The sequence below is a fragment of the Galeopterus variegatus genome, unplaced genomic scaffold, assembly GCF_000696425.1.
Source record: "Galeopterus variegatus unplaced genomic scaffold, G_variegatus-3.0.2 Scaffold892, whole genome shotgun sequence".
Classification (NCBI taxonomy): domain Eukaryota; kingdom Metazoa; phylum Chordata; class Mammalia; order Dermoptera; family Cynocephalidae; genus Galeopterus; species Galeopterus variegatus.
In genome coordinates this window covers 455,062-480,649 of record NW_007727003.1, presented here as the reverse complement: position 1 = coordinate 480,649, position 25,588 = coordinate 455,062, and the positions used below count along the sequence as shown (strand labels likewise).

The following is a 25,588-nucleotide window of genomic DNA, read 5'->3' as shown; positions in this document are numbered from 1 at the left end:
CATCAGATATTATTTAGAACTGTGGTAACTTATATACGATGCTCCAAGAAGAAACTGCCCAGTAGTGGCATTTCAACCAATGAACTGATGACAAAAGATCTGACTTTGAGCCTCTGAAACCAACAAACTCTGTTTCCAAGCAGCATATATGACACTCCCCCTTTTTGCCAATTAAAGCTTTCTCTTACCCCTCCCTCACTGAATGCATTAATGGCTTGCCATGGTATACATTCCAGATTACAATCCTGTTTTCTATTCCTGAGTAAACAACATATTTGTTTTTGTTTTTGTTTTTTTTTATTTAAAAGATGACCGGTAAGGGAATCTCAACCCTTGGCTTGGTGTTATCAGCATCACGCTCAGCCAGTGAGCCAACCGGCCATCCCTATATAGGATCTGAATCCATGGCCTTGGTGTTATCAGCACCACACTCTCCTGAGTGAGCCACGGGCCGGCCTTAAACAACATATTTGGAGATATGTTTCTCTAATGTGTTTTTTCTGGGTTAACAGAATCATGTCCTACAATTTTTCTCCCTGTATTTTCACTATGGGCACATGGAAATGCTTAATAAAGATTGGTTAGTTGACTGATTAAAGGAACTCACAATTTTAAAATGTCATGGAAATACTGTTTATACTCATGCCACATATACACAAACATTTGCAGAATTTCACTTTTTTTCTACTAGATGATTTACAGCTGTTTTGAGAAGCTAGGTTTCCCCAAAGCTGGTCTTTTCTAGCTAATAGTGGGCTTACAGAAATAACTTGTGAGATTTCAGAAGTTGATTGCATTTGTGTGACAGACTTCATGAGCTAAACACTTCTGGAAATATCTGAATTTGCCACTTTTTGTCCAATTGAAACAGTTGGTGACAGAAGCACTCTGTTCTATCAACTTTATAACCACACCAGTTTTTATAACTGGGTGGAATTTGAGATGTGAGAGATAGGAAGACTACATAGAATACATTATCAAGAGCTCTTTAAATTGGAATCTCCTCCACCAGGTATGGGAAAGGGCAAGAGGATTTTGCCTAATACTCAACAAGGAGCTGCAAATAGAGCTTTTACTGTCTTTGACTTTAGAAGCTTTGTCCAATAATTGAGAGTTCCTGAATCCCCATCTCCCTTGCAAGACACCTAATTCTCACCTGTAAACTGATTACAACCAAATGAGATACCTTCCTGTGGTTGCTGCAAACTATTGAGGTTAACACACTATATATTTCCCCATTACATGAGTGACCTATGAAATTGTCTGTACTTTTTGTCATCAGATTTTCTTGCTAAAGTTTTGTACCTGTTTACAACAAAGGGGAGAACAGATATAGGTTAGGCAATCATCAGGGTCACCCATATGTTACGATGACTTAAAAGCAAATGCTTTACACAGACTGGGCAGGGGGGAACCCTCCAGGATTCACATATTATTCTTAAATATTTGTAAAACACAGAATCTCTAGGCCTCAATTTCTTTATTTGAAAAAAGGGGATTATAAGCCTACCTGTCTCCTGGGGTTGTTGTGAGGGTGAAGTAAGCTAATGTGAGGAAAGTTTTAGCAGAGTGCCCGGCCTGTGGTATATGTTCAATAGTCTGGCTTTTATTTTTACTATCTATTGGTGAATGGATCATGTAACAATTCATAGGTCACATTCCTACTTATGAGAAGGAGAGGCCATGAATAGCCATGCCATTTCCAGCAACCTGGTTTATATGGGACACAGTGGAAAGTGTCTCATGGTGGCAGTCAGTAGACCTAAGTTCTATCCTGTGCCTTGCAGAACTATGTGCCAAATTGGAAAGTCACACAATGTAGAATTAAAGAACGTTATGGAGGTAGATTCTGTCTAAAGACTCTAGGGCCCCAGAAAGGTGCTACTGCTCCTTTCCCTTTGACTTTACTTCCTCCTTCTTTAAAAACAAAACAAACAACCATTATCACCACCAAAAACTGTAATTAGCCTCTCCAAGTCTTAGTTTCCTAATCTGCAATTAAGATCATCACATTGGGGAGTTGGGAGTTGCCGGTTGTGGGGTATAAGGTGATGGCTCTGAGGGAAGGGCTTGAGGTGGCATGAACCACTGTTCCTGCTGCTGCTGCTGACAGCTCCATCCACTCCTGGTCATGAGAGGAGATGGAGCCCTAAAGCAAAGAAATCTGGATCAGAGAAAAAGCATTCAAGGGCCATGCAGGCCAACTCTAGGCAACTGCACAGTCCTCCAGGAACAGCAGGCAGTGAAGATTCCTCAGCCTCCCAGTGTGTCCATACAAAATTGACAGGAGAGGGTTCTTGTCTTCATTCTAGAAATGTTCATATCCAGATAAACTCCATACCTAAAGAATGTGCAGAAAATCCAAGCTCCAGAAATATAAGGTCAGGTACACATAGCCGTACGCCTGACTGTGTACATAGTCGCTTACGGAGTTACTCCCACAGTGGAGCAAGGCAGCTAGATGATACTGCCATGGAGTCTGGAGATCAATGTAGTAGGTCCTCCTCAGAATTTCACTGTCTCTTCAAGTGGTTGCAAAAAAGTCTTCCACATATTTTGATTCTGGCCGTCAAATTTGGTATGCAGCGTATAACAGGAATTTCTCTTGGAGTTGGGCTCCAAACAACTTTTATGTATGCAGACGAAATCACTGTAAATCAGGCTTTTCTAAGAGAAACCTCCCCAAAGATTAAGTGTGCTTGGTTACTGGTATTGCTAGCAGGATATTCTGTTCTTTTATATTACTTACACCTTTTATTTTAAATTGCTTAATTTTTTTAAAATCCTACTTTGGACCATCTGAGTGTCTGGAAAGTACTTTGTTTTGTTGAAGTTACAGACTTAGTTCTGAGATTCCTCTTCTTAAAATGCCTTATTTTTGGCTCACTCTGCTTCCACCATCTTGCCAATATGAGACCCCGGGTCACTGTCACCACCACCAGACGGACTTTGGACTTCCCAGCCTCAGAAACTAAGCAATACGTTTTGTTTTCTTTATAAATCACCCAGTTTCAGGTATTTTAATGTAAGCAATGGAAATGGACTAATACAGAAAATTGGTACCAGAGTGGGATGTTGCTTATAACAAATATGTGAATGTGTGGAAGTGGCTTTGGAACTGGGTGTAAGGCAAAGGTTGGAGGAGTTTGGAGGACTCAGAAGAAGACAAAAAGACAAGGGAAAGTTTGGAATGTCTTAGAGACTGGTTACATGGTGGTGAGCAGAATGCTTATAGAAATATGGTCTGTAGGGCCTGCCCGGTGGTGCACTGGAGAGTGCGCTGCTTGGGAGCACGGCGGCGCTCCCGCCGAGGGTTCAGATCCCATGTGGAGACCGGTTCCCGCTCACTGGCTGAGCGCGGTGCGGGTGCAACACCGAGGGTTGCGATCCCATTGCCTGTCCCCGGTACGGGCGCAACACCGAGGGTTGCGATCCCGTTACCGGTCAGTAAAAAAGACAAAAAAGAAAAAAAAATATGGTCTGTAAAGGACAAACAGAGAGAATCCAATCAAGATGGCAGAATAGACATCCGCAACGTCACTCTCTCCCACAAGTCAACCAATTTACAACTATAAAAATGTAACATCAGCCAAGCTGGGGCCGCTGGAGCTCAGGGGAAGAGGAGGAGAGACCTACAGAGTTCATGAAGGTGGGAGAAACCACGATGAGAGAAAGAAAAAGCTGCTCTGAGCATTTCAGGCCATGGCTGCTTTAAGGCTTGAGCTGATGAGCACATGGAGCAGGAGCCGGCAGAAGCCACAGCTGTGCCCTTCAGATGGCGTTACTTGGAGGTGGCAGAGGAGAAGAAGGCCTTGGCGGCCCCCAGGACAGCAAGACCACTAATAGGGTTCCCATGGACCCACACAGGAACAAAGAGCCAGAACAGCTGAAAATGGGAGCCATTCAGAGGCCGGTGAGTCATCGCAAGGGACTGGCACACGGTCCATTCCATGGGAAGTGTTTGGAGCATGGGTGGTGGGGGAAACAGGCCCACTGGGAGAACACTGGGACATAGCAAGGACAGACAATCCACCCCCCAGTCAGCTCAGGACCACTCAGAAGAGACTGGTTGGGAATGCAGAATTGCATGGGGTAGTTTGATGAAAAAACTCAGGCCCAGATCAGAGATTCTACAGAACACAGATCCACCGGGTCTCTGGAGAGCCGGAAGTACCTATAAGATCAACTATTAAACCCTGAGCTGCACAAAAAGCCTTCCCTAGGGAAACAGCAGAAAGTAGCAATTTAAACAACCACACAGCTCAAGTACTGGTCCCCACAGGAAGTTCTCTCTCTTAGAAGCAAGCAAAAGACAAAAAATTAGTCCGGCCCAGGCACACCACCAGCACTTTGGGGCCTGCCCAGGGACCCGAGGCAAGAAGAAGGGGACCGGACCTCTCTCTCACAACCAGACACACTGAGCCAGTGCCTTGGGGCTCACCCAGGGATCCAGGGTATGGAGTTGAGGACCAGACCACCCTCCCACAACCAGGCACAAACTGCCAGCACCTCGGAGCCCACCCAGGGACCTGGGGCAAGGAGAAGGGGAATGGTCCTCTCTCCCACAACCAGGCACACTGCACCAGTGCCTCAGGGCCTGCTCAGGGACCTGAGGCATGGAGAAGGGGACTGGACCTCTCTCCCACAACCAGGGACACCATGCCAGCACCTCAGAGCCCACCCTGGGACCCAGGACATGGAGAAGGGGACCAGACCTCCCTCCCACAACCAGGCACAACATGCCAGCACCTTGGAGCCCACCCAGGGACCTGGGGCATGGAGAAGGGGACTGGACCTCTCTCCCACAACCAGGCACACCAAGCCAGTGCCTTGGGGCCCATCCACGGTCCTGGGGCTTGGAGAAGGCGACTTGGACCACCCTCCCACAACCAGTCAAACCATGCCAGCACCTTGGGGCCTGCCCAGGGACCCGAGGCAAGGAGAAGGGGCATGGACCTCTCTCCCACAACCAGGCACACCGAGCCAGTGACTTGGGGCCTGCCCACGGTCCCAGGGCATGGAGAAGGGGACCGGACCACCCTTCCACAACCAGGCACACCATGCCAGCACCTCAGAGCCCACCCAGCGACCCAGGGCATGGAGAAGGGGACCGGACCTCTCTCCTACAACCAGGCACACCAAGCTGCCAGCTTGGGTCCCCCCCAGTGACCCGAGGTATGGAGCCAGGAACCAGACCCTCCTCCCACAACAAGGCACACCACGCCAGTACCTTGGGGCTTTCCCAGGGACCCGAGGCAAGGAGAAGGAGACTGGACCTCTCTCCCACAACCAGGGACACCATGCCAGCACCTTGGGGCCCACCTGGGTACCCGAGGCATGGAGAAGGGGACCAGACCCTCCTCCCACAACCAGGCACACCATACCAGCAACCTGGGGCCTGCCCAGGGACGCGAGACAAGGAGAAGGGGAATGGACCTCTCTCCCACAACCAGGCACACAGCACCAGTGCCTCGGGGCCTGCCCAGGGACCCAGGACATGGAGAAGGGGACTGGACCCTCTCCCACATCCAGGCACATGGCGCCAGCACCTTGGGGCCTTCCCAGGGACCAGAGGCATGGAGAAGAGGACCAAACACACCCCACAACTAGGCATACCGCCACTGCCAAGGAGCATGCCAAAAGCAGCACCTCCATGTGGGTGGCCCACCACAGCCACCACAATAACCATGGCTGCTGCAAAAGTGGCTAGATGCCACAACCACCATGCAGATGGTCTGCCAGCCACTGGAGTGCATTCACAAGAAGAGTCACCAGCAGAGACAAAGAAAAGAAGAGGATGTCTCTTTCCACAAAACCCATTTCAGAGTGACAGAAGAAGCATCTGCTCTATAATAATATTGGGTGACCTGATCACATCTCTCAGCATTGGACAGATCATCTAGGCAACAAGTTAACAGAGTAACCATTATTCTTTCAGAAGGAGAGAAGAAATCTAGGGCAATTAGAGAGGGGAGGGGGAGGAAATGGGGAAAGGGGAGAGGTTGGACAAGGGGCATAAAGAATAATTATGATTTGTAACAATATATATGCTAGTAATATTGATTTAATCAACATATCTCAATGTTCAACCCCAAAAATATGTATAATTGATTTTGGTTCAATAAATAAAATTAAACAACAACAAAAAAAATGCCTTATTTTATTGGTGCTTTCTTTCATGCCTTTTAAATCCAAGGGTTACTGGTGTATGCTTTTAGAAAAATTATGTCAGTACTACCAAACATTTGTTCCCATACTAGTTTGGTTTCATTACCTTATAAGCTATTGGGAGTTTGCTAATGTAACTAGACAGAGTCTTGGGATACTGCTGGCTTTACTCAACCTCATACTAAAACTTTTAGACTTTTTGGACATCTGAGAACATTTTTTTTTTAAGTTATACTCATGGCTAAGATTTATTACACCAAATGATACCAAACAAAATTAGCAAGAAATAGATGTGCATTTGTGGAGTCCAGAGAGGTCCAGCACAGGCTTCTGATGTCCTTCCTCATCCAAGACCACAGGACTGTTTTCTCTTTCTGGCAGCAAACTACAGGGACATTTGTGGAATGGCTGGAACTTAAGAAGCCATATCAGATCATGAGGCAGCATAAGGACTGCATAGCAACAAAATAGAAGGAAATGATCTGTCCCCTGAAAGTTTTCTGAACCTTTTAGGGTAAGTTGGAGATACCCCTTTACCCTTAAACATGTGTTTCTGAAATCAAAGGCATTATCTCAATAACCAGTGTACAATGACCAAAATCAGGAACTATAACATCAATGCATTACTAGTAACTAATTCACAATACATATTCAAATTTCATTAGTTGTTCCAGTATTATCCTTTATAGCTCTTTTCCCCATCTAGGATATAATGTAGTGTAGGGGTAAAAAGGTGTGATATCTTTCCTTAACCATCCTAAAGGTCACAGCCAATACTCCTATAACAAAAGACAGATTAATAAGAGAAAAGCATAACAAATTTTATTTAACCAAAGTTTTATGTGACACGGGAGATTTCAGAAATGAAGACCCAAAGAACCAGGGAAAACTATCCATTTTTATGCTTAGGTTTGATGAAGAGTGGACAGCGTGTGTGATTAGACAGAAGGGTGTGACCTAATGGTAATAAGGTGCTCGGTTTCCAGGACACACATCTGGATTTTAAGCCACTCCCCAAGGTTACAGACCCTTCCCCTAAGCCCTCCCCTAGAGGAGAGTTACTGTTGCTTGTTGGACCTATTTGGGGCACCAACTTGGGGAGATTGAGACCACAAGGGGAAGATTTATGCAAATCCAGTAGCTGAATATGCTTAGTAAAAGGAATTTATACTGGCTTGTATGATCCCAGTGACCAAGCATGCTCAGTGAAAAGGAATGTATCCATTGAACGACCTTCCACTAGAGGTGCTAAAGAGCACAGAATATTCTTGAATATGTTCAGTGCATGTGATAGGATCTGACCCATGAACATGCTCCAAAGAGAGACCACTGAGCAAGTGCAAAACTATGTTACATACCATGGAACCACCCCCTTAATTGAATGTTCATTAGATAGCATGAATATGTGCTAGATAGCAAACTATAAAAGCTGAATCCCAGCAGAAGGCAAGGTTTTTGCTCACTTTGCTGGGGCCAATTTGCAGTTTGCTGGCTGAGGTGTGTATGCTTTACTTTTGTGTTAAGCATACTTTTAGCAGGTGGCTGCTCACTCACTTGAGCCAGCCTGCACTGCATACTAAACTTTAAGAGTGTATTTCTTACTTTTGTGTTAAACTTGGTGTGGGCACTGTTCAGTCTCTGGAGCTATGCTGCACTCTGTGAAATCTGTATCTCTTTTTGTCATATTAAACCTGTTCTCACTTTCTACTATGACTCTGCCATTGAATTCTTTCCTATGGTGGAGTCAAGAACCTGGTAAGAGGATGGAGTGGGTTGAGGCTGGCTATTGGGCCTCCCAGACCCTCTCCTCTGGCATCAATAATAGACTGAGGAGGAAACCCAGCAAGACCTGTCTGTTCAGATTCTTTTTGGCCTCTCTGTGTAGCATTCATTCCTCCTGGGTATAGGGCAGAACCCCTTGGGAATAAGGGTCTTATGACCTACTATCAGACAAGGTAGGTCAGAGAATTTCTTTATGACCAGCTCCTACACAGAAAGGCAGGGCAAGGTTAGAGTAATATTTCTAGGTTTTACAGCTGTCTTTGGGGGAGAGGGGTTCTAGTTTCTATGACCTGCTTTGGGGAAGAGGAATTCTGGTTTCTATGACTTGCTCTAGGGAAGTAGGAGGGGTGGGGAGACAGGAGGGCAGAAGGTCAGAGAGAGACTTTGCCTCTGAGGCTGCTTCTGAGGCCTTCCAATCTTCTTTAGTTCAAAGTACTCAGCATGCCAAAGCACCATGCTTTGGGGTATTGTTTTCTGAGCCCCAACAGTAGCATCATGCATTGATTTTATTGACATGTTTCTTTAGTTTCCTTTACTTTGGAAGAAATTCAACATCTACTTATGATTAAAAACTTCTTAGCAAACTAGGAATATAGTGAATTTCCTTAGTGTAAGGAAAATAAGCAAATAAAACATGTAATAAACATAATCCTAAATGGAAAAATATCAGAAGTATTCCCTTTAAAGTCAGGAATAGAATAAAAAAAAAAAAAAAAAAAAAAAAGTCAGGGGCCGGCCCCGGGGCCCCCCGGGGGGGGGGGGGGGGGAAAACCCCCGACACGGGGGCGGGTTTTAAAAAAAAAAAAAAAAAAGAAAAAAAAAAAAAAAAAAAAAGTCAGGGGCCGGCCCCGGGGCCCCCCGGGGGGGGGGGGGGGGGAAAACCCCCGACACGGGGGCGGGTTTTAAAAAAAAAAAAAAAAAAGAAAAAAAAAAAAAAAAAAAAAGTCAGGGGCCGGCCCCGGGGCCCCCCGGGGGGGGGGGGGGGGGAAAACCCCCGACACGGGGGCGGGTTTTAAAAAAAAAAAAAAAAAAGAAAAAAAAAAAAAAAAAAAAAGTCATGGGCCGGCCCGTGGCTCACTCGGGAGAGTGCGGTGCTGATAACACCAAGGCCACGGGTTCGGTTTGAAAAAAAAAAAAAAGTCAGGAATAATACAGGAGTACTCACAATCATTCTTTCTATTTTACATTGTATCAAAGATTCTAGTTAGCACAGTAAGACCAGAAAAACAAAATGATAAGGATTAGAAAGAAAGAAATGCTTTTATTATTTGTAGATGATATCATTGTCTACATAGAAAACTAAAAGGGATCTATACAGTAAATCAATATAGATAATAGGAAAATTTAGCAAATGGCTCCATTTCAAATTACTGACAACAGACAAATAAAAAGCATAGCTTAAAAAAAAGACACCATTAATGATAGTAACAAACCACAATAAGAGACATGCAAAAGCACTCACGAAAGTATAAAAATTTTGCAGAAGGAAATTAAATAAGACCTAATAAAAAGATATCCCTAGTCACTGAAAGGAAGACTTGATTTCATAAACATGTCACTTTTCTCTAAGTTAATTCAGAGATTTAATGAAACTCCAATCATAGACAGCTTCATGGAATTTGATGAACTGATTATAAAATTTATAAGAACAAAACTTTAATATAGGGGAATACTGGTGATAGGCTTGGGGGAAGTGATGAGGAGTTGTTAGACAAGATACAAAAAGTGCTAACTATAAAAGGTTGATAAATTCAAACTTATTTAAATTAAGAATTTCTGTTTATTAAAAAAATCAGCTTAAATTAAGTGAAAAGATAAGCCACAAACTAGAAAAAGATATTTGCCACACATATACCCTACAGATGATTAGAATCACGAATATATGAAAAACTCCTACACAGATGAGAAAAGTATAACTCAGTAGATGAGCAAAAGGCTAGAATAGATACTTCATAGACAAAGGAACATATACGACCAGTAAACTTATGAAGATATATGCAACCTCACTAGTAATCAGAGAAATAAAACCTAAAAACGACAGAGAGATATTATTTTATAAGTATTTGTTCAGTTTGTAAAATAAAATTTATAGTAGGCCATTCATTTGAACTGAACTCCTGCACTAGGCCCGACAGACCAAATGAAAATGGAGTTACTCATGCTGAAGTTCTAAGTCACCAAACCAAAATTAAGTTATTTATCTGACTGTCTGAGAAATCAGAAGAGAGATAATAGCCAAATCCCCAAACAGGGAATTAGCTGTCATGATAAGGAAGCCCCCTCTGCTTTAACCTTTACAAGAAAAGTAACTTGGTTTTTTTTGTTTGTTTGTTTGTTTGTTTTTAAAAAAAAGATGACCGGTAAGGGGATCTTAACCCTTGACTTGGTGTTGTCAGCACCACGCTCACCCAGTGAGCTAACCGGCCATCTCTATATGGGATCCGAACCCGTAGCCTTGGTGTTATCAGCACCGCACTCTCCCGAGTGAGCCACAGGCCGGCCCCCAAGAAAAGTAACTTTGAAACAACTGATCCTTTTTTTGTTTTATTTTTCTGCTTTCCTTAGCCTTTTTCTTTCCATAAAACCAATCTCCTCTGCTCAGCTGATTGGAACAGTCATTCTATTTTATAGAATGAGGTGTTGCCTGATTGTAGAATCACATACACAAAAAGCCAATTAAGATCATTAAACTAAATGTTGCAATTTTGTATAGTGACAGGTTAAAAAAAAAGCTTTAAAGTGCTAGTGATATGGATCAATAAGATCTCTTAAACATTGCTGATGAGATTGCAAATTGCTATAAACCACTTTAGAAAATAATTTGACATTATCTTGTGAAATTGAACATTCAATATACTCTTTAATCCAGTAGTTCCACTCCTAGATATCCCTCACCCTCTATCTCTCTTCCCATCCCAGAGAAATTCTTGTATGTGTGCCTCAGGACACATCAATAAGAATCTTCATAGTAGCACTGTTCATAATAGCACAAAAAACTGGAAATTATACATATCCCCCTCAAAAGAAGAATGGATATATAAATGCTGGTATTTTCAATATAGTGGAATATTTTACACCGATGGAAATAAGCTATAGCTATGTATGATAACATGAAAGAATCATAGTAATATAAAAGAATCATAGTAACAATAAATGAAAAATGCAAGTTTCAGATGATTACATATAGTATATTGTTCAAATATAAGTTTGTAGAAAGTTTGGAAACAAACAAAAAGAATATACAGTAATTTTAAGATGCATATGTGTGCAAGCACACACACATATACATGTATAAATTCTTTAAAGTTCTTAAAAAGAGCAAGGATTGCTAAATACTAGATTCAAGATATCTATGAGGGCAGGCAGTGGGTAAGATAGAGGAACAGCATTTAGGTGGACGTAAATTATTAGTAATTTTCTATTTCTTTGAGTACTTGATTGAGTGTTGGGCTCGTGGGTATTCACTATATTATTGAAAAATAATGAAAAGTTTAAAGGTCCATGGATGAACTATTGATGATTGTGTGTCATGAACTAAGGACTATGATTAATCCAATTCTTCATACCCAAGTTCAAAGAGAAAATATATTAGTAATAAGGAAATATTTATATAGTGCTTACCATGTGCCAGGCACTGTTCTAAGCTGTTTATATGTTTTAACCCATTTAATCCTCCCAGCGAGGAGATTCTATGATTATTACTATTTTATAGACAAGAAACCTAAGGTTTAGAGAGGTTAACAGAACTGGGATTTAATCCAGGCTGGCTGTTTCCAGAGTCTATGCTCTTAATGACTACTCTATAAGGTGTTTAAATAAATGAAAGAGATAATTATATTAGGACTTAGTCATGAAGAAGCTGTAGTAGAGTGCTTTCTGTAACAATATTCAAGGAGGAAACACCTGCACAGATATATGTTTGCTAAAAAAACTGAATTGTACACTTAATGGGTTAATTTTATGGTATATAAATTAAATCTTAATAAAGCTGTTTAAAAAAAACCCCACAAACCACAAATAAGTAAACAACTTTAAAATGCAAATTGGGTCCTAAATGATTGTTTGCTATTTAGGAATTTAATATACGCCTCTGGGTAAAATATACACTCTTTTTGTGGGCCAAATAAAATAAACCTCACTGTCAATCAAGAGGCCATTCTCTTTATGAAAGAAGATGAAACACATTTTTTTTTTTTTTTTTTTTGGTGGCTGGACCCTTGACCTTGTTGTTATAACACTGAGTTCTAATCAACTGAGCTAACTAGCCAGACCCTGAAACACAAAATTTTAATCTACTATCACAGGTGGGAAAAACTTTCAATTCCCTGCTTCAGCCCTTTTTACATCTCCCAGGAAATCAAATGGCTGTCAGCTCCCAAGATAAATTTCACATTGCAATCATAATTTTCTGTATGTGTACAGAGGATACACAAACAATAACACCTAGGAAGGAAGAGGGTAGAAAGAGGACATTTGATTGAAAACAAACTGAAAATTTTACATTGTGCAGTTTTCTTCCATGTGCATAAATTTTACCTTTTTCTTTTAAATCTAAAACTGATTTTAAAGCAGATAGAAAAAGCACTTCATATAGAAAGCTAGTTGCGTCTACTCGGTTGTATCTTTAGGGCCTTCAAGTTGTACAGCTCCAAGGGTCAACACTGATGCCAAAATAGGCTATAGCAACTTTTCCTCAACACTATTTCTTGGTTTTTAGCAGGGCACTGAAAGGAGAGACCAATCAACATGGTGCTATGATGCTCAGAGAATCTATTGGTAGCTTGACTCTGTTTTCATGACCACCTAAAGATCCACCTCAACCAAGTCAGCTGTCCTCACAAATCTGGCCACTGATCACAAGGAAACCAAATGAAAGTTGTGGATTGCATCTCAACTCCACCACCAACACCAAAAGAAGAGTTCAAAATCCTGGTTCTCTAAATTTTGAGCCACTTTTATCCTCTCTCGGCCCTTTCTAAAGCACCTCACTAAGCAGCTTCATGCTTTAAAGAACAAAAAGGAAATGAAAACAAACTAAATCACTTATTTTTTTTTCCTTTTTGTCTTTTTTACTGACCGGCAACGGGATTGCAACCCTCGGTGTCGCGCCAGCACCGCGCTCAGCCAGTGAGTGGGGAACCGGTCTCCACATGGGATCCGAACCCTCGGCGGGAGCCTCCCAAGCGGCACACTTCTCCAGTGCGCCACCAGGCCGGCCCTAAATCACTTATTTTACTACAGCATGGATCCAACATATTATATCATTATTTAGTTGTCATGGATACACACACACACACCCACACACCTATTATGTTTCTGTAACTGGTAAGGGAATTAGACCTTTTCTGTCTAACCATTAAACTTATCAGTCCTCTTCGTTCCCGACAGGCTACCAGTCCCCTTAGGCAAGCCTTTCTACTGCAGCTAGCGGTGAGCAGTAGCTTCCATCAAGCTCCCTAAGATTTCAAGAGGCAAATCACTAAGCCTGGTATCACACCTCAAGTATCACCACAGGTACTGGTGCCAGTTCAACTCCCTGTATTCCCCCCCTCAACTCTTTTGCTCCCTCAACCCCAATCATGAGATTTGGGAAACTATTCTGATTTGGTCGTTATCTTTTTCTTTGATCAGTGAGTCACTTAAGCAGGTCAATTTAGGACAAAAATAGTCACTTTGGAGCCTGGTATATCTGAATTGGCTGATAAATTGAACAATCAAATAATGGCTTAAGTTCAATTTCCCTTTGTGTTGCAGTAATATATAACCTTGAAACAGATTAAAACCTCCTATGTAAAGCTTTTTATTTTGTGCTTCAACAAATAATGGTTTTTTTTATCCCCCAACATGCAGATTTTTATCTTTAAATATCATTTCCTCCTAAAAGGAACCAGAATTTGCAGAAATGGCTGATTCCACACTTGGGGCAGGAAATGTATCAGATAAGCCTGGAACAAAATAATGGAGAAGCGGAGAGTGGGAAGAGTAATGTAAATGAAACAAGACTGACATGATTCGATAATTGTTGAAATACACTGTTGGAGTATGGGGGTTCTTTATTCTATTTTTGTATATTTTAAACTTTTTCCATAAAAATAGTTTAAGGGAAGCTGAAAATAATTCCATTTTTTAAATTGAAAAACTAATAGTATGCACAGGGTAAAACAAAAATTTTCTTTTAATAATGCATACAAAGAAAAGCTAAGTGTCTCCCCTGCTCCAGACCTTCAGCCCCCTCCTCAGTGCAATCCTAGAAATAATTTCGCATGTACTCATCAAGGAAATTTCTGTAAAAATATTAAAAATATATATGTACATACACATACTTGTATATAATACATATATACATAATTTTTTAAAACCACAAGTGGTAGCATATTATACACACCCTATGCCTTATGAAGTTTTTAGTAGCTCGTTCTAATACAATGAATATGTCTACACGTTACAATATCGTGGATTTTTATGCTTCACATATTAGGCTTCTTTCAAGTTTCTTTGATCTAATCAAGAGATAAAAGGCCCATATTTTCACATTCCTCAGAATGGCTCAGGTAAGGATAGATAAGTTGCAGTCCTAATGTTGAAATATTTTTCAAGTTTGAATTTCAGTTTTGGAGCCATTACTGTTATCTTGAAAAATGTCATGCTCGAAAACACTTCACATCCTCTACTACAGATTGGATCTTGAGAGATGTGGTTGGGGAGAGGATCAACGCAAGAATCCTCGTAACCTTTGCTCTAGCGGGTAACTGGGAGGACTGCAGAAAGCCTAACCGCCGTGATGAACTCAGAACTACCTCCCTTCACCAGACAGTGAGCACCGGGGCGTGGGATCTATCTGTCTGATCTCGGTTATCACCAGCACCCTGGACATAATAAAGGTCCATGGAAAGAAGGAAAGTTGAGTTTTGAAGCGAATAATTGAAGGAGCCAAAAGAGGTAGATTTAGGGTGGCAGCATGGTGTCTGTGCTACTGGATTCTAATTGAGAATAAACGTGGTGGCGGGACGTGCAAGAAGCCACAGGCAAAAAAAAGTGACATACCTGCAAATTTCACTTGATTATTTTAAGGGAAGAAGCACTACGTATGAAAACATATCACGGGACTACAGAATACGAAACCCACATGGATTCGCAACACAAAACTGGCCGCCCAAAGACACATCCGCGGTGGCCCGACAGTTCCGGCCACGCAAGCGGGCTGCAAGACTGGGAGCGTCGGTCACTCCCCTTGGTTACCCAGGGTACTTGGGCGGGAACGGGGAGCGCCCAGAAGAGCCAGGCTTCCTTGCGAGGGCCGTGTCTTCGTTCCGCTGCTTCCTAGCTCGCGGGGTCCGCGTCTCGGCACTGCCCCGGGGCGTCAGCGTGACCCGGGGCTTTGTGAGCCGCGAACTCCCGGGCCAGGCCTGCCCCGCGGGCACCAATGACCGCCGACTGCGTGCACCGGAGGTGGGGCTTTTTCCGGCTGTTCGGGCAGCAGCCAGAGGGACTAAGATGGTGTCCGCTGGGCTCCCTGGGACGGCTCCCTGGGGGGTTCGTGGGCCACGATAGGAGGGCCTGCCCAGCCCCGTGTCCGGCACAGGTAGATGGTGGGGAGCCCAGAAATTTCGAGCCGCAAGGGCCGAAGCACAGACAACTAAACCATAGGACCAAACAGATGTTTGAAGGGAGAACGCCGAAAGCGCGGGGAGGCGGGGCTGGCTCGCAGTCACCATCTCGCGACATCTAAGACACGGCGCACAGCAAACGCGCGTTCTTTCACCTTCAGTCAGCCTCCTCTGTATACGGGCCTATCCCTTTAAGCAAGTGATGGACAGTTATTTCAGCCTATCAACTTCCTCGTCAACATCCAATCAGATTTAAACTTCTTTCAGCCGCCGGAGGTGTTGGAAGAAAGGGGTCGAAAGAGGGCGCTTTCTGTTTCTTGCGAGATCGATGTGAGCCGGCCTCTCAGAAAAAAAAAAAAACGCCAGAATGGATGGCCTGACTTCCCAAATAGTGAGTTAAAGGACAGGATCACAAGCCAATGAAAGGGACGAGGAGGTGGGCTCGCTGCTTTCACCGCGCACGAAGTACCGTTACAGGGTAGACTTTTTGTCCAATCAGCGCCTCCAATCTTTGGGTCAGGTGACTACAGTGCGAGGGGCAGAGCTACAGCCTGGCGCGAGGAACCGTTAAGATAGACAACGAATGGAACCAATGAGGTACTCTAACTAAGGCGTTGGGAACCCAATAACAGTGATCGGGAGGGCGCCTTCCCGGAGCGCGGGGAGATGTTAAGACAGACAAATAGTTTTCCCAATGAGACTGTAGAAGAGAGAGCTGATTGACCAATGAAGGCTGCAGGGCGGGATCCTTTGCCGCGCCGGAGTCCAAGATGGCGGCGTGCGGTTCCCCTGTGTGAAACGAGCGCGGGGCGGCGGGTTAATCAGCTCCGCGCAGACGACTTCCGACGACCCGTAACAATGAAGGGGAAAGAGCGCTCTCCAGTCAAGGCTAAACGCTCCCGTGGTGGTGAGGACACGACTTCCCGCGGGGAGCGGAGCAAGAAGTTAGGGGGCTCTGGTGGCAGCAATGGGAGCAGCAGCGGAAAGACCGACAGCGGCGGCGGGTCGCGGCGGAGTCTTCATCTGGACAAGTCGAGCAGCCGAGGTGGTAGCCGCGAGTATGACACTGGTGGGGGTAGCTCCAGTAGCCGCTTGCATGGTTACAGCTCCCCAAGCACCAAAAATTCCTCGGGCGGGGGCGAGTCGCGCAGCAGCTCCCGGGGTGGAGGCGGGGAGTCACGTTCCTCTGGGGCCGCCTCAGCTCCTGGCGGCGGAGATGGCGGGGAATACAAGACCCTAAAGATAAGCGAGTTGGGGTCTCAGCTGAGTGACGAAGCAGTGGAGGACGGACTGTTTCACGAGTTCAAACGCTTCGGCGATGTAAGTGTCAAAATCAGCCATCTCTCGGGTTCTGGCAGCGGGGATGAGCGGGTAGCCTTTGTGAACTTCCGGCGGCCAGAGGACGCGCGGGCGGCCAAGCATGCCAGAGGCCGCCTGGTGCTCTATGACCGGCCTCTGAAGATAGAAGCTGTGTATGTGAGCCGGCGCCGCAGCCGCTCCCCTTTAGACAAAGATACTTATCCTCCGTCAGCCAGCGTGGTCGGGGCCTCTGTAGGTGGTCACCGGCACCCCCCTGGAGGCGGTGGTGGAGGCCAGAGATCACTTTCCCCTGGTGGCGCTGCCTTGGGATACAGAGACTACCGGTTGCAGCAGTTGGCTCTTGGCCGCCTGCCCCCTCCACCTCCGCCACCATTGCCCCGAGAGCTGGAGAGAGAGCGAGACTACCCGTTCTATGAGAGAGTGCGCCCAGCATACAGCCTTGAGCCAAGAGTGGGAGCTGGAGCAGGTGCTGCTCCTTTCAGAGAAGTGGATGAGATTTCACCCGAGGATGATCAGCGAGCTAACCGGACGCTTTTCTTGGGCAACCTGGACATCACTGTGACAGAGAGTGATCTAAGAAGGGCTTTTGATCGATTCGGAGTCATCACAGAAGTAGATATCAAAAGGCCTTCTCGCGGCCAGACCAGTACCTATGGCTTTCTCAAATTTGAGAATCTAGACATGTCTCACCGGGCCAAACTAGCAATGTCTGGAAAAATTATAATTCGGAATCCTATCAAGATTGGTTATGGTAAAGCTACACCCACCACCCGCCTCTGGGTAGGTGGCCTGGGACCTTGGGTGCCTCTTGCTGCCCTGGCACGAGAGTTTGACCGATTTGGCACCATACGTACCATAGACTACCGAAAAGGTGATAGTTGGGCGTATATACAGTATGAAAGCTTGGATGCAGCTCATGCTGCCTGGACCCATATGCGGGGCTTCCCACTTGGTGGCCCAGATCGTCGCCTTAGAGTAGACTTTGCAGACACAGAACATCGTTACCAGCAGCAGTATCTGCAGCCTCTGCCCTTGACTCATTATGAATTGGTGACAGATACTTTTGGACATCGGGCACCTGATCCTTTGAGGGGTGCTAGGGATAGGACACCACCCTTACTGTACAGAGATCGTGATAGGGACCTTTACCCTGACTCTGATTGGGTACCACCCCCACCCCCAGTTCGAGAACGCAGCACTCGGACTGCAGCTACTGCTGTGCCTGCTTATGAGCCACTGGATAGCCTGGATCGCAGGCGGGATGGCTGGTCCTTGGACCGGGACAGAGGTGATCGAGATCTGCCCAGCAGCAGAGACCAGCCTAGGAAGCGAAGGCTGCCTGAGGAGAGTGGAGGACGGCATCTGGATAGGTCCCCTGAGAGCGACCGTCCACGAAAACGTCATTGTGCTCCATCTCCTGACCGCAGTCCAGAATTGAGCAGTAGCCGGGATCGCTACAACAGTGACAATGATCGATCTTCTCGTCTTCTTCTCTTGGAAAGGCCCTCTCCTATCAGAGACAGACGAGGTAGTCTGGAGAAGAGCCAAGGTGACAAGCGAGACCGTAAAAACTCTGCATCAGCTGAACGGGATAGAAAGCACCGGACCACTGCTTCCACTGAGGGAAAAAGCCCCTTGAAAAAAGAAGACCGATCTGATGGGACTGCACCCAGCAGCAGCACTGCTTCCTCAAAGCTGAAGTCCCCTGCGCAGAAACAGGATGGGGCGACAACCCCTGCAACAGCAGCCTCTCCCAAACTCTGTTTGGCCTGGCAGGGTATGCTTCTACTGAAAAACAGCAACTTTCCTTCCAACATGCATCTGTTGCAGGGTGACCTCCAAGTGGCTAGTAGTCTTCTTGTGGAGGGCTCAACTGGAGGCAAAGTGGCCCAGCTCAAGATCACTCAGCGCCTCCGTTTGGACCAACCCAAGTTGGATGAAGTAACTCGACGCATCAAAGTGGCAGGGCCCAATGGTTATGCCATTCTTCTGGCAGTGCCTGGAAGTTCTGACAGCCGGTCCTCCTCTTCTTCAGCCACATCAGACACTGCCACCTCTACTCAGAGGCCACTTAGGAACCTTGTGTCCTATTTAAAGCAAAAGCAAGCAGCTGGAGTGATCAGCCTCCCTGTGGGGGGCAACAAAGACAAGGAAAACACCGGGGTCCTTCATGCCTTCCCACCTTGTGAGTTCTCCCAGCAGTTCCTGGATTCCCCTGCCAAGGCACTGGCCAAATCTGAAGAAGATTACCTGGTCATGATCATTGTCCGTGGTGCGTCCTAAAGTCCATGTGTAACTTGTATTTACTGCTTTGACATGGTTCCTGTTTTGTGATGTGTAATAGGATATAGTATCAGATGAAATTTTCTTTTTAATTAGTTTAATTGTAGTTTTTTCTTTTTTATATTTTTATAAACCTCTTTAAAATAGAAGTCAGGACTGTTTAGCTTTTATTTTAAGTGAAAGGGATGCCCTGAAGGTAGCAGACAGATTTGCTCTAATTAGGAGAGCCCATCCTTATGAATAACTTTTTTCTCTGTTTTGTTTTTCTTTTTTAACCTTGAGCTTAAAAAAATCCTCAAACCAAAATTCAGAAAAATCAGAATTTGGAGAAAAGAGCCCACTGACTATAAACATGGTAATAATACACACCTAAAAAAATGGCTTGATTGGTATGTAGGTAAATAATTCTTGTACCAGAAATGCTATTTGGTTAAAATTTGATCAGGGATTTCAAAAGTGTATGCTGGTAAATTGTATAGCAATGTACTTCTTTTAATCAGGTATTTGAATATTTCTCATAAAATACAGTTTATTCTTAGATAGTTTGCTTTAACACGTATTTTTACCATTAGTTTTTGAATTTTGTATCCCGCATATGCACTTTTGGTTTGTAGCTGTAAATTTGGTAAAAATTGAGGACTATGTTACAAACCATATGTGTCTTATGCTTACACTAGTATGCAAGAAGTGAGTGGGTGCTTTTAAAATCAGAATTCTTTGTTCAGTTATTGGTGTGTGGTGGTGATTTTACTGATTTTTTCAGAGAGGTATAGCAGGTACAGTTCTAAATTTGATTGTGCATATTTCAGAACTAAGTGTTTTTCATCAAAGATGAGTTTTTGTTTTTGTATCCATTCAAATTTCTGGTTTTAATAATAGAAAGAAGAGTTGTCTGCGGGCTCATAAGTCATCTTTTGTTTCACTGGGCATCAATCAGCCATATCTGGATTGTAGAATTAAAAAAAAAAAAAAGTAATCATAAAATGCCTTTGACATGCGCTTTTAAAATTTTGCTTGTATTTTTTATTTTTATATTTAAATAGTAGTGCTGACATTATATTACTGAAAATGTTTTGAATATCTTTGAAATTTCATGTTTAATATTTTCACTGCTGTCCAGCCACAGAGAATTGAAATGTCAGTGTCAGAAAACCCTTTTTTGTTTTATTTTCCTAGATCCCTGGAATTAATACAAAATAATTTAACCCAACCTCACGGTTTTGTTTTTTTTCCACATGCTGGGGATGATATTGACTTCTGGTTCTGAACAGAGGCTTTTGCTGCCTAACAGTAAAGGATGATTTTTTTATTTTTTATTTTTTCACCTATCCCTTTGCCCCTACCCCTAGTTTCTCAGGTCATGAGTAAGTATATTTTTCTCCCTTGATTTAAATGCTGAGGACTTCATCTGAGGCTCTTGATATTTAATTATGATTAGAAACTTTAGGACTTTCTGGTTCATAGTCATGTTTCTATTCTGTGAAAGTGACTTATTCAAAGCCTGGCAGAACCCAACTGTTTTCTTTCTGTTATCAAAGCTGGTAGTTTTGAAATAGCACCAATAATAACCCAGGGAAATGTCATGTAACTTTTATTTTCCGTTACTACAGGTGTCTAATGCATGTCAGCACCAAAGCCTCATCACTACTGTGTTATCCTTTTTGATTTTCATTATGCATTTATAAATTTTTTTTTTTTTAATTTGGAGATTTTTGTGTTTTTGTTTTTAAACTGGAAAAACGAGCCATTTTGAGAGAAGGAAGGAACTAGGCTATGAGCACAAATGGTCCTTGGTGTGCCTGTAGGGAAAATATCTGAAATCCTACAAACAAGACTTTTGGGTGCTTTTTGCTTTTGAAAAGCAGTTCTTGGCATGGAGTAGACACCTTTTCAGAAACTAATGTAAGTGTGAAGTCTGTGTATACATGGGGTCAAAGTACAATTTGTGGCTAGATACATTTTTCCAGTTTAAATAATCTCACTAACCATTAACTTTTGATTATCTTTTGATAAGGTAGTTGGACAAATGATTTTACTCTTTTGGAGAGTGAAGTCCATGACAACTAATTTTTCTATAATCCAAAATTTGTGTGGTTTTTTCTCTTTTTTTAAAGGTTGGTGTGAAAGTTTATCAGAGAGTACTATGGTTTTTGCTCCATGTTTGAATCCTTTTCTGACATTGCTGCTTATGTTAGATCTGGGCAATTTGTGCTTCAGTGTTTTTGAAGCAATGGCTTGATACCATTTCTAAATGTATGTATTGAAAAAAAACTAATTATGTTTAGTTTGGTGCTTACCTGCAAGGTGTCATCGTCCAGAGCAATCTCTTATTTATGTTGCCCATTCCATTGTGCAGGTTCATGATATCCATAAACGATCTACTTAATGCTTCAGAATTTGAATGAAAGCAGTCTAAAAATGACTCTAATTCTCATTAGCCAGAATTTCATAATTCCAACATTGGATGTTCTTTGTTACAACCAATTTTTTTCTGTTTTTTCTGTAATTACTTTAGCATAGTTGATTTTTCTGGAACTCAGTTAAAGTGAACGGAAAGAAAATTTAAGTATGTCATTTAATGACTTATTAAGTATTACTGGTAAAAACATCAAGAGAATTAAGACTTTTAGATAACAACTTCAAAGTTTATGGAAAATTAAGCGGTCACTCAGCTCTTAGCCAGTAGTTCTTATTTTTTTGGTATTATTTTGTTAACTGTAACTGGGATTCCTGTAAAGAATTTTCCACATGAAAATTTAAATTTCTGGTTTAAAATGTGTACTTTGACTCAACTAGGCATAGATAGAGTTTTCCTTTAAGGATTACATCTTAAAATGTCCATTCTCTGGCTAGTACAGGCTTTTGTCACATTTCGAAGGTGATATACTCTGGCCCTTGACTCGCTGAGATCATTTGAGGTACAGTAGTAAAAGTCAGGTGTTTGGTTGTTGTTTTCAGAGTCAGACATTATTCAGTTTTATTTAAAAACTATTTTATGAGCAGGTTTTCACTGAGAGTACTTTAACAAAAACTTAAATCCACTTTTTTAAAGGAGTAAAATTGCTCATTATGCAGGCACAACTTGAACTGCAGTTTGGGTCCATATGGGAACTGTGCACTGAAAACTCTGTGGTAACAGAATTAGGAAATCTTCTTGAGAAGAGGGCCTTAATGACATCTTATGTGAAAAAAAATTTTTTTGGAGAGATTTTCTGGACTTTTTTTTTTTTTGTCTCTGCTACAGTGTTTGGTTTTGAAATAGGAGTTAGGTATGAGAACAAGAAGAGAAGTGGAGCTGACCCTGTTAACATTCTGGTTATAGCAATGTCTCTAAAGGGAGAAAATGATTTCAGGTAACCACAGTGAATGTTAAGCTAATGATTAGAGTTTTATATGTATGATTTAAACAAAGTTGAAAAGTGAGAATCCTGAAGCGTTCTTTGGCTATGTAGCAATTGTATGAGTGTTTTCTTAAAATAATAGCTGCTGTCTTTGGTAACACAGATGAAGGTGGATTTTTAAATGGCTTTGTATCTTGACCCCTTTCTGCAATAATGGAGTAATCTGTGTTGCTCCAATAATGGAGTAGTCTGTGTCACTCCATGTAAGTTACAGGATGAAAAGAAAGGGGGTAAAAATTTGACTAAACTCCACCTTTTTATAGTTTCACTTTTTAAGTTATATTTAGAATGTAGTGATTATAAATTGGTTGTAAACTTGCTTTTTTCTGAATTTTTTTGACATGTTTTACTCAGTTACATGAGTATAAAGGATATTTTTCAGTCCTATAATCCTCAATTGCAGTCTTTTAAAAAAACCCACCCTATTGTTCTACTTGTTATTTGTCTATTCATATAGTAAATTCATTTCAAGGTTTGTGCCAGTGGGTATTATTGGTGCTTTTTGAAGTCAAGGTGGACTATCCAGGAAGGTCTTGTTAATGTTATGTTCATCTATAATGGCATAGGGGAAATATATATATTTTTAATATTGTAAACATTTGTACTGAATAACCTTTTTTTCCCCCCCTGCAAGCAAAACTGGTGAACAGTGGATGAAGATATGGAATTCAAAGCTCTAATGGACCTTTTTGAAGAGAAGTTGTGGCTTATGTGGAGTTTACATGGGCCTCTGATGGAAGAATTCTAATCTGTTTAGTATTTGTGCATTTTACTAAAATGGCAGCTTAAAGTTGTGTATCTGCTATTGTGATGCCAATGCCGGTGTTTTAAGTGGAAAAAAAATGACCTCTTTGCTTTGTGCTGTGTACACAAGATTTCTGGAAAAGTAAAGAAAAACCCTTTTTATGGCTCACACAGCTTAAAAGTAGCTGTCACTCAAACGTGCGCTCACAGTTGAGCTGCTTTTGTTTTATTCTAAATAAATTGTTTCTTTTGAGGAAAGTGTTTTTCTGCCTGGAAGTGAATTGACGGCAAACCTTTGACCCCTTTGTTTGCAGCCAAGGGGGTACTTGCTGCTGCTCAGATCTTGTATGTCTTGAGCAAGAAGCAGGGAGACCATCAATTTCGTGTTGACTATCACGGTGTGTCAATTCTGAAGGATCACTAGTGTTACTGTGACCCCCTTTGTTTGCAGTGAAGGGGATCATTTGCTTCTCGGTCCTCAACGTGATGAGGAAATGGTGCTGTTGGCTGGCACACAAGAAGCCGGGGCAAGCACCCTAAGCCTCACCACAGTGCACGAGTCGGGGGCTTTGCTGGTTTGAAGAGCCGGAGTTGCTGAAATTTAAGTTTTGATTTATTTTGTTCACCCATCACGTTTGGCCTTAGTTTCATTTTTAATTTGAAGAAAAGTTTGAAATTGCTTTATCTTGCACTTAACATTTGCACCAAATTGCCAAAAGAAGGAGAAATGCTCCGTTTGCTTTTTAAATGTTAATGATGATGTTAATAAAGCCTTTCCTGACACACTTGAGGAGCTCCTTCTTCGTCTCCAGGGGCTTCTTACCAGAGGTATGCAGTGATGGGTTTAGTTCTGAATGGATGAAGAGTTCCTGAGAGCTAGCATTTGTAATTAGAGCTTGGTTTCTGTACCTTATTTGACCTGTGGTTCCACATGCCTTGGATGTGTATGCACCGTGACGGTTTCATAGGTACGAACGCACACTCAGGCCCAGTCACTTCGGTTGGTAGTACAGATTGTGAGGAAAAAAATGGAGGCATCCTTAAGAAGGAAAAAGTTGTTGCCTTTAGTTCCTGCATTATCCTGTACAGGGGCTCCTGAGCTTTGGAAGCCTGTTCCCAGTACAGGAGAACAACTCCCCTGTTTGCAGCAGGAGACTTCAGTGCACAGTGACAACGCTGGAGTTCAAGAGGAAGCCAGCAATGCTGCACCATTGGCTTCAGACACCATTGTTGTTGTTTGCCAGTTTTAAACTTAACTAGTTGCAGACGAAGACCACCTTGAAATGCAGGCTTGTTGGGCTTGTTTTGAATTTTAACCTCGGATGGAAGAGCCCTAGTGCTGTCTGTCTCCATGCGGGATGATGATTGCTAGGCAACAGGTGATTATCAACAAAGGATGCCACGGTTATACTCTGCAAGGTGGTGTTCCAGTGGCAAACAGCTGTATAAACTCTTGTAAACAGGTAAGAGGGTTTTTAGAGGTCAAAAATGCATTATAATTAATAGGGTGAGGGCTTTTAATGTTTTGGGTGTGTTTCTCTGGATGGAAGTCTTTAGGCACTCTGCTGTCATTACTAGCTTCCTTCCCTCTCTAAAGAGTATGTTTACAAAATTTCAGACCAGAACTTTTGTTCTCCTTCATATTTTATTTTTAATTTAACATTTGAAAATTCTAATCTGGGAGCCAAAGTTGTGATTTGGATTTGGACTTATGGCCATTATGTCCTTTAAAATTTTGACATTTTCCATTAACCTTGGCTTTTACCCTTAGTTGTGATTTAATGGTGCAGGAGGACTTACTGCTATAAAATGTTGCTCGTTTACAAACACATTTCTGAACTTCAGAGTTAAGAATATTATATAACAACAAATGAAAGTATGCCGTCATTGGGAATGATAGATATTTTAGCCAAAATGGTTTGTTTTTTTCTTATCTCACAAAGAGATTAATTATAAAATTAGGCAACTGCAACTTTAGGGAAATGAATAGGCAGTGTTGAGAAAAGTCTGGCTTTTGTCTGTTCTTAATATTAATTTTCATAGTCTGTTTAGTCTTACCAGTCTTCTGAACCCCCTCTCCCCAACATTTATCAAGTATGACGCTTTGGCACCTTACCACAAGCACAACTTTTTTAGTATATAATACAACTCAGGTTTCCTTGCTTTATTTTAAATGGGATCAAAATTTTTGAATAGAATTTTTCTTTTTCTTCTCTTCCAGAAGACTTATAGTATGTGGTAACTGCAATAGTTGATCTATACTAGCTACTTTTTCTACAGGTT

The 25,588-nt window shown here is 42.6% G+C and overlaps 1 protein-coding gene and 1 pseudogene across 2 annotated transcripts; both read left to right on the top strand.

The window, feature by feature from the left end:
• The first annotated feature begins 2,091 nt into the window (after nt 1-2,091).
• LOC103590913 lies at nt 2,092-6,396 on the top strand (annotated as a pseudogene).
• A 9,005-nt stretch (nt 6,397-15,401) lies between these two features.
• RBM15 (RNA binding motif protein 15) lies at nt 15,402-24,090 on the top strand. Of its 2 annotated transcripts, none has more exons than XM_008573250.1 (2): nt 15,402-19,149; nt 23,196-24,090. In XM_008573250.1, the coding sequence occupies exons 1-2, from the start codon at nt 16,284-16,286 to the stop codon at nt 23,216-23,218; spliced, it is 2,889 nt and encodes a 962-aa protein (XP_008571472.1). In that variant the 5' UTR covers nt 15,402-16,283; the 3' UTR covers nt 23,219-24,090. The 2 variants fall into 2 exon arrangements, with proteins under 2 accessions (XP_008571472.1, XP_008571473.1); XM_008573251.1 differs by lacking the exon at nt 23,196-24,090 and adding an exon at nt 20,771-20,857.
• The last annotated feature ends 1,498 nt before the right edge of the window (nt 24,091-25,588 follow it).

Excerpts from the sequence above, each read along its gene's own strand:
- RBM15 (XM_008573250.1), top strand. The coding sequence starts at position 16,284 with ATGAAGGCTGCAGGGCGGGATCCTTTGCCGCGCCGGAGTCCAAGATGG. Across the intron at positions 19,150-23,195 it reads GGTCATGATCATTGTCCGTG|CAAAACTGGTGAACAGTGGA; the intron begins GTGCGTCCTAAA and ends CCCCCCTGCAAG.